General features: G+C 40.2%; 1 protein-coding gene across 1 annotated transcript in view; it reads right to left on the bottom strand.

The window, feature by feature from the left end:
• Positions 1-9,508, bottom strand: part of CHMP5 (charged multivesicular body protein 5) — a 16,399-nt gene that overhangs the window by 2,779 nt on the left and 4,112 nt on the right. The window contains exons 4-7 of the mRNA XM_017548330.1: positions 7,987-8,080; positions 7,487-7,558; positions 2,490-2,598; positions 806-918 (exon numbers count right to left, since the gene is read on the bottom strand). Coding sequence (XP_017403819.1) covers positions 806-918; positions 2,490-2,598; positions 7,487-7,558; positions 7,987-8,080 — 388 coding nt within the window. The remainder of the gene's footprint in view (positions 1-805; positions 919-2,489; positions 2,599-7,486; positions 7,559-7,986; positions 8,081-9,508) is intronic.

The raw sequence follows: 9,508 nt of genomic DNA, 5'->3' as shown, positions 1-9,508 counted from the left end.
CGGAGTTTCATTCTTGTTACCCATGCTGGAGTGCAATGGCGCGATCTCAGCTCACCGCAACCTCCGCCTCCTGGGTTCAGGCAATTCTCCTGCCTCAGCCTCCTGAGTCGCTGGGACTACAGGCACGCGCCACCATGCCCAGCTAATTTTTCGTAGTTTTAGTAGAGACGGGGTTTCACCATGTTGACCGGGATGGTCTTGATCTCTTGACCTTGTGACCCACCCGCCTCGGCCTCCCAAAGTGCTGGAATTACAGGCTTGAGCCACCGCGCCCGGCAAATTAGAATCTTTCTACATTAAGTTTTATGCTTAAATTATTTATCTGTAGTTTAAAAAGTCCACCCATTCTAAACTCTTGTGTGTACTAGAAAAAAAAAAAAAAAAAAAAAAAACTAAGAAAAAGAAACGCAAATAAAATTAAAAATCCACCCAAAATAATTAACTCGTGTGTTTGGTGAGTGAGACATTGTCACTGCTACTTAGCAAGTCTCACCTATGTGTTGCTTATGCTTTTACAGGAAATGTCTAAGACCCATCAGTGGTGCCCAGTGCCAGCTCACAACAAAGGTGATTATGTATGTTACATAAATTGTCATTGTATAAAAACATTCCTGAGCCTCAGTGACAGTATTTATGCAGTCAATTCATCACTGAATACAGAAAAACTGGACCTTCAAGGGTTCACAAAATAATGCCCAGAACCGTCTTTGTTCTAATGTAAGACGACCTTTTAGATTCCCAGACTTATAGTCAAGCATAAGCCTTTGCTATTTTGAATTAAAATATAAACAGAAAAAGCTTTCACCTTGTTTTTTGTGTCAGTGGGAACACCTTCTGGAATTGCAGGTGCAGATGCTGCTTCATCCAAATAAGAACTGTCTTCATCAGCCAGAAGCTCATCACCCAGTGCATCCAACTCTGAGATCAAAACAGTCAACATTTTTTAAAAATGTAGGCAAGAAAACTGGCAGCTAATAAATTCTCTCATTTACTGATGAACTTGAAAGAAGGCAGTGAAAGAGGGTATGAGATTGTTGTATGCTGTGTGACCATTACATGAAATCAGACTCTAAAAATAAGTCTATGGTAAAATAAAAATAAGTTGGAAGTAGTCAAGAGGAATGACAACAGCAGGTAGAGACTCATCAGGGGCAACTGAAGATGGGAAATTGAAAAATAAAGAAATAAATGAAAAAAAAAAAAAGGTTCTAAGCAAAAATAGACCATGGAGAGAGCGGGAAAGAAGCAGCAGTAATGTAACAGGGGAATCACACAATAGAAATCCAGTGTGGAATGGTTCAGTCATCTACCCGGTTACTCATGCTAGAAACTGACAGCCACCCTTGACATCTCCCACTTCTTCCACATCCAACCAATCAATAAGTCTTGTCCACTCGACTTTCTAAGATTTCTTCAATCTGTCCACTTCTGTCTGTTTCTGCTACCATCACCCTAGCTAGTCTCAGCCACCATCATCTCTTAAATGACTATAGCAATCGCTTCCAGACTGCTGTCCCTGAGGCCACTTGACAACCCTTCTCATTTTTTCATGCTAACCCCTACTCATCCTTCAGGTCCCATATCTCTCCCCGACTACTAACTAGGTTAGAGTCCCTTAGTATGTCCTCCATGGTACCCCCTACTTCTTCCCTATAGCCTGTGCTCTAGTAATTAATTACTTGAAGCAAACCATTTATGTCTTGCACTGGTAGAGGAGAAACTTCATGAATGTAGGGACTGCATTTTTCTTCAGTGCTAAATTCCTACCACCTTGTATAGTACCTGGCATACAGCAGGTGCATATTAAGTATTTGCCAACTATTGTTTCTTTTTTTTTTCTTTTCTTTTGAGAGAAGGTCTCACTCTGTTGCCCAGGCTACAGTGGCATGATCTTGGCTCACTGGAACCTATACCTCCTGGGCTCAAGTGATCCTTCCACCTCAGCCTCCAAGGAGCTAGGACCACAGGTGCATACCATCATGCCTGGGTAATTTTTGTATTTTCTGTAGAGACAGGGTTATGTCATATTGCTCAGCCTGATCTTGAACTCGTGGGCTTGAGTAGATCTGCCTACCTTGGCCTCCCAAAGTGCTGGGATTACAGATGTAAGCCACTGCATCTGGCCCTAACTATTGTTTCTTAATTGGTTATGCTGTTCTGATGGAAAGGACTCCAACTAGGAAAATAGGGAGAACAAAATCAAAAGGAATACAGCAAGGAAAGGCCAGATTGAGGATACTTACACATACTAAGCACCAGGTCAAGGCCTGTACCTGGACCTTCCGTCAGAGTTGATACATCCCACTGTTATTGGTGGAGTATGCAATCTGATGTGGCTGCCTCGCAAGCTCTTTGCCCAGGAACAGTACCATAAACTAACCTTCAGGAAATCCTGATAGAAATTTTCACTAGCATTGGGGAAAATGTTCCAGGCAGTTGCTCCTTTTGGACTCCAAAACTAAATATAGATTATTTTTCTCATAAATTACCTGCTTCTAGGTCATCTTCATCCAGTTCTGGGGTGCCGTAACTGCGACTCAGTGCTTCTTGGATTTCATTTGCATCTTCCATCATATCCTCTAGCTGGTCTTGTAAATCCTATGGAAATATGTATGAGAGGATTTTCTCATTTACCGTTTTCTTCTAAGTACCCACTTCCCCTACATTCTCCTTTGAATATAGACATGAGCAACTTTTAAAAAGATAATGTAAAATGCCAAGCACATAAACAGTTCTCAACAACTGTTAGTTCACCTCCCCGTCCCAGTCTTTAGCTAGTAATTTCTTAATGTCAACAACTGAGCAGACGCTCCTCTGAAGGACAGGTTCAAGTGACTCTTAAACATCCCTTCCAATTAAAAGTATGAGAGATTGCTTAAAGAATTAAAAATCACAAGCCCAAAGATGTCCTCTAATAATAACTATGAATGTTACTGACCCACATAATCCCCCAACTATTTTTGGTGGCAAAATATGAACTTAAAGCTTAGAATTGGTGATCTCACATTTTATTTTATTTATTTTTATTTTTATTTTTTTTTGAGACGGAGTTTCGCTCTTGTTACCCAGGCTGGAGTGCAATGGCGCGATCTCGGCTCGCCACAACCTCCGCCTCCTGGGTTCAGGCAATTCTCCTGCCTCAGCCTCCTTAGTAGCTGGGATTACAGGCACGCGCCACCATGCCCAGCTAATTTTTTGTATTTTTAGTAGAGATGGGGTTTCACCATGTTGACCAGGATGGTCTCGATCTCTAGACCTCGTGATCCACCCGCCTACATTTTATTTTTTACTTTATTTATTTCTTTCTTTCTTTATTTAGATGGAGTCTCACTTTGTCACCCAGGCTGGAGTGCAATGGTGCAATCTCAGCTCACTGCAACCTCCGCCTCCCGGGTTCAAGTGATTCTCCTGCCTCAGCCTCCTGAGTAGTTGGAGTTACAAGTGCGCACAACCATGCCTAGGTAATTTTTGTATTTTCAGTAGAGACGGAGTTTCGCCATGTTGGCTGGGCTAGTCTCGAACTCCTGACCTCAGGTGATCCGCCCACCTCGGCCTCCCAAAGTGCTGGAATTACAGGCATGAGCTACTGCACCCAGCCACATTTGATTTTAAAGTGCTTCATGGAAGTCCAAAGTCCTATGTGAGAACAGATGATCATCCGCTCTCCACTATTACAGAATGTATAACTTGAACATTAAATCAAGCAACCATCTTGATCTAAACTATCAATCCTTTTCTAGTTAATGAAGACAGGGAAGTTACTGAGACAAGCAAATTATTCTTCTCAAGTCAGCCAAAGATGATTATACTGTGTAGAGAAAGAAGGCAAGAGTAGAAACTACTGAAGTGGTACAAAAAGTTTGTTGTACATGGCCCATCCTGGATGGAGAACCAGAAGGGGAATCATGATAGGTGTCACAGTTGAGACAAGGCTGGTGAAAAAATGGACCGAGGGCATAAATCATGTATGAATAATCTACCTGTGCTCAACTGGGAGATTACTACAAGGCTAAAAATGCAGTTGTCCCTTGATATACGCAAGGCATTGGTTCCAGGATGTCTGCCTATACCAAAATGTGCCCATATCCAAGTCCCCAGTGGGCCCTCCATATAGGTGGTTTTGCATCCTGCAAATACTGTATTGTCAATCTGCTTTTGGTTGAAAAATATCTTCATGTAAATGACTCATGCAGTTCAAACTGCACATGCTGTTCAAGGGTAAACTATAATGTGAAACCAATCTAAGAAGTGGTATAGTATCACAAAGGGCAGCTGGTAATAATGGTTAGGAGTGAGACTCTGGAGTCAGACATACCCAAGTTCAATTTTGCCATGACTCAATGAGAAGTAATGTCTCTAAGCCTTATTTTCCTCGTTTGTAAAATGGAATTATTAGTAGCCACATCTCACTGGGGTTGTTGTAAGGGTTTACTGGAATAATATATGTAAAACACTAAGCACCTAATACTATATATATTCACTGTATTAAGTGTGTGCATAACAACAATTTGCTCTTCATATATTAAAATTCCACACAGATGGAAACAGAACTAGTGCTGATAAAGCAAAAGGACCAAATCAGCACCATTTATCCTTCAGAATTTCTACAGCAATGCAAGACATTTGATAATTCTGTCAGGCACAGTGGCTTATGCCTGTAAACCCAGCACTTTGGGAGGCCAAAGTGGGTGGATCACTTGAGCTCAGGCGTTTGAGAGCAACCTGGGCAACATGGCAAAACCTTGTCTCTACAAAAGATACAAAAATTAGCTGGGCATGGCACATGCCTGTAGTCCCAGCTACTCAGTAGACTGAAGTGGGAAGGTGGCTTGAGCCTGGGAGGCAGAGGTTGCAGTGAGCTGAGACTGAGTCACTGTATCCAACCTGGGGAACAGCAAAAGAAAAAGGAAAAAAGAAAATTCCTTCCTGGCCCCCAAATTAGAGTGAGTTTCCATATAAAGGTGAAAAGGGTAGTGAAATGGAGGGGAAAAGAATTTTTTTTTACTTTGATTTTCTGCATTTCCAAGTACCAAACTGCAGCATTATATGCATGTTTAACACTCTGCTACACAGAGAAGCACTGGCTGAGTAATAATTAAAAGACAGTGAAAATAACAGAGAAAGCTAATCAAGTCAAGCTTATACAATAGTATTACACATCAAAGCATGTCTTCCCAAATCGTCTATGAATAGGATTCCTAGCAACAGACTCCAGGATAGACACAGAAAAAACTCATCCCACAAAGAATTAGCTGGTTCTCTATTGTATAAACAAACAAAAGCAATATAAAAAAATATAAGCACTAAGCTAAAAACAACATTGATGTAGTAATATGCAGAAACTGAAAAAAGAAAAACAGACCTACACACACACAGAGAACAGCAAAATAAAAAGTTAAAGCTATAAAACAATGGAAATGTTTTCCAAGTAAAGCATTTTAGAAAAATAAATCTAACCAAAAAATTCAAATCTAACCAAAGACACATACACACCAAAAGAGTTAAAGGGGCTCTCCACCTGTCATGCTGGCAATCTATTGGAGGACAGGAAAAGGATAATTAGGCAGGGAGACAGACAGACAACCGCAGGTGAAAGACGAAGAGACAAACAAAACATTCACAAAGACTAAAGTTTCTCTTTTGTTCATATTAAATACCTCTAATTAAAACACAAGGAACCCTAAAAGCAGAAAATACCATTGTATTTCATTACATTTTATTAGCAAACAGTATTATACAAAAAAAGATGGCTGGGAGTGGTGGCTCACACCTGTAATTCCAGCACTTTTTGAGGCTGAGGTGGGCGGATCATCTGAGGTCAGGAGTTTGAGACCAGCCTGGCCAACATCTCCGCTAAAAATACAAAAATTAGCCAGGCATGGTGGCGCAGGCCTGTAGTCCCAGCTACTCGGGAGACTGAGGCAGAACTGCTTGAACCCAAGAGGTGGAGGCTGCAGTGAGCCGACCGCACCACTGCATTCCAGCCTGGGTGACAGAGCGAGATTCTGTCTCAAAAAAAAAAAAAAGCATACACAGAACATTTTTATCAGTGAAGATCCTACGGAGTATCACAAAGTTTAATTCCGTGCATGCAGACACTTGTGGAGGATTAGAAACAGCCAAGGGCAACCTGAGGAGGGGTGCTTGAAAAAATAAGAAAGGGGAGGAATGCCTTCACTCTTACTAAAGATCAGCATTACCAGAGACTACCTTTGCAGAGGCAATAAAATGCCTTGTATGCAGTAACTGCTCACCCAACAAACACTGCTTGAATCAGGCTGTACTGCTTTCTCTCCTTCTCTCCTGTTTTTTATTTTTATTTTTATCTCCTTTTATAACCTCTGATTCATCATCCATCAAATACTTTCTGAGCACAAATTATGGCAGGGCATTATCGTGAGCACCGAGGATACAGCAGTGAACAAAGTAAGTCCTTGCACTCAAGGAAATGAGCATTCTAGTCAGGGGGTAAAGGTCAAGAGCAGCATTTTATTTACAGAAAGGAAGACTCTCTCTCCTCTGACCAGTTACCACTCACTTCCTCTGCTATCTCTTCTTGCCACCTGGGCTGTTCATCTGACAGCTAGGAGCTGCCAAGCTCTTAGGGCTCACCTCCCTGGTCAAAACCCAATTCCAATAAGAAATGCTAACTTTAAGGAACTAATGACATTATTATTAAAAATCTAAGGAGAATTACTAGAAAAGGGATTTACCAAGTCTACTATGCCAGGAGTTAGGTTAAGCCCTTTACATACGCTTTGCCTATATACCTTCATTTAACATTCATGACAATCCTGGGAATAAGCAACAACATCACTACTCTACCACTGAAGAAACAAACTAAAAGTCATTGAGTTAGTTAAAAGTAACTGCTGTATGCTATTATAGGCCAGGCATTGTATGCATAGATATACTAGCTCATTTATTTCATCCTCATAATATAGATGTTCCTTGACTTATCATAGGGTTACATCCTAATAAACCCATCATAAGTTCAAAATATCTTAAAGTAGAAAATGCATTTAATACATCTAACCTATTAAACCATCACTTAGCCTAGCCTACCTTAATTGTACTCAGAACACTTATACATTAGCCTATAGTTGGGCAAAATCATTTAACGGCCTATTTTGTAATAAAGTATTGAGTATTTCATGCCATTTATTGAATATTGTACTGAAACTGAAAAACAGAATGGTTATGTGGATACTCAAAGTATGGTGTCTACTGAATGCATATAGTATTTGCACCATCATCAAATTGAAAACGCATTAAGTTCAACTGTCTTAAATCGGGGACTGTCTGTAACCGTATGTGGTACTAGGAAACTGAGATATTTGGTACCCTTTCTTGAAGTCACTCTACTAGTAAATGGCAGCCCGAGGATTTAATTTCTCTACTGTGCTCTTCCTATCACACACACACGCTGGTTTGGATTCTCTCAGAAACTAGTGTACCTTCTTGCAGAAACTAGCATACATCTCACCTCTATCTGGTCGATTTTCACTTGCTTGTATGCCTTCTTCATTTCCTTTACTCCCAGTTTCATAGCATCAACCTAAAAAAAGGAAGAAGAAAACACAATGTCTTAGGTAGTCATGGTGGTTAAATTGTCTTTATTTATTTATTTATTTATTTGAGACAGAGTTTCGCTCTTGCTGCCCAGACTGGAGTGCAACAGCTCAATCTCAGTTCACTGCAGCCTCTACCTCCCCGCTTCAAGTGATCTTCCTGCCTCAGACTCCCAAGTAGCTGAGATTACAGGTGTACGTCACCACACCCAGCTACTTTTGTATTTTTTGTATTTTCACCAGTTTGGTCAGGCTGTTCTCAAACTCCTGACCTCAGATGGCCCACCCAACTTGGCTTCCCAAAGTGTTTGGATTACAGGCATGAGCCACTGCGCCTGGCCAGTTAAACTGTCTTTAAAAAGCCATAGGAAAAGAAAATAAGTATAAAGAAATGAAATAATGGGAAAAGGAGTACCGTGGTCTTGGTGTCCTTCAATGACTGAATGGTATAATTAGCTTGTTCCATGTTGAATGACTGTTGGGCGAGATTGTCTCGCTGCTGCTCATACCTTTTCAGAGTAAATTGAGAATGGCAAATATATGAGCCAGATAGAAATCCTGAAGAACAAAGTATCCTTACACTAAATAAGAGTATTTTCTTTAAAAAAAAAGGAGCAAAAACCTTAAAAATTAGATGACACACAGAAAAACTGGCAAAAACAATTTAATCATTCTAACACAAATAACATTTGATATGTCCCTCCAGTCTTTTTCCTTTGCATGTACAATCATGAGTCGCTTAACAATGGGGATATGTTCTAAGAAATATGTTGTTAGGCAATTTCATCACTGTGCAAACATCAGACAGTGTACTCGCACAAACCTAGATGGTATAGCCCACTACTCACCTAAGCTATATGATATAGTCTACTGCTTGCTCCTAGGCTACAAACCTGTACAGCATGTTACTCTACTGAGTATTGTAGCCAATTGTAACACAATTGTAAGTATTTATGTATCTAAACATCATATAGAAAAGATACAGTTAAAATACAGTATTATATCCTTATAGGAGCCAGAGTGATATAATGCAGTCTGTTCTGTCATTGACAAAACCATTGTTATGCAGCACATTACTGTATTTTAGTTATAACACTATTTTCCAATTAACATTATAGCATTTGCTTTTTTCTGTGTTGCTGCATATTTTAATGTGTCTTTATAATTATTTCCTATGATAAATATCCAGAAGTGAAATTCTTAGAGCAAAAGGTAAAACTATTTTTAAGGCTCTTCATACATATAGCTAAATGTTTTTCCAGAATTTTGAACTCCTTGAAGACAGGCAGATTTTATTTTCTTTATTTATTTACTTAATTATTTGTTTAGAGACAGTCTCGCTCTGTCGCCCAGGCTGGAGTGTAGTGGTGCCATCTCAGCTCATTGTAATCTCTGCCTCCTGGGTTCAAGCGATTCTCCTGCCTCAGCCTCCCAAGTAGGTGGGACTACACGCCTGTGCAACCACGCCTTGGAGTTTCACCATGTTGGCCAGGCTGATCTCCAACTCCTGACCTCAAGTGATCTGCTATTTTGGTCTCCCAAAGTGCTGGGATTATAGGCATGAGGCACTGTGCCCAGCCTCAGGTGTATTTTATTAATCTTGTATTCATAAATAGGTAATCCATCTGACTTAATATAATGTCTGGTGTTCAAAATGTTTTTAAAATAAAGTTTTATATCAAATTATAATACTACTCAAAGACTTCTGTCACTATGGTCTTTATGCAATATTTGGAAACAATCTAACTATCCAACCAGAAAAAGAATGGTCCATTCATGGTGCAAGCAAATGGTAGAATATTATAATCTCATTAAAAAAAATAAAATTTCCAGGCCGGGTGCGGTGGCTCAAGCCTGTAATCCCAGCACTTTGGGAGGCTGAGGCGGGTGGATCACGAGGTCAAGAGATCGAGACCATCCTGGTCAACATGGTGAAA

Source organism: Cebus imitator, unplaced genomic scaffold (assembly GCF_001604975.1).
Source record: "Cebus imitator isolate Cc_AM_T3 unplaced genomic scaffold, Cebus_imitator-1.0 Scaffold206, whole genome shotgun sequence".
NCBI lineage: Eukaryota > Metazoa > Chordata > Mammalia > Primates > Cebidae > Cebus > Cebus imitator.
This window is presented reverse-complemented; position numbering and strand designations above follow the sequence as displayed.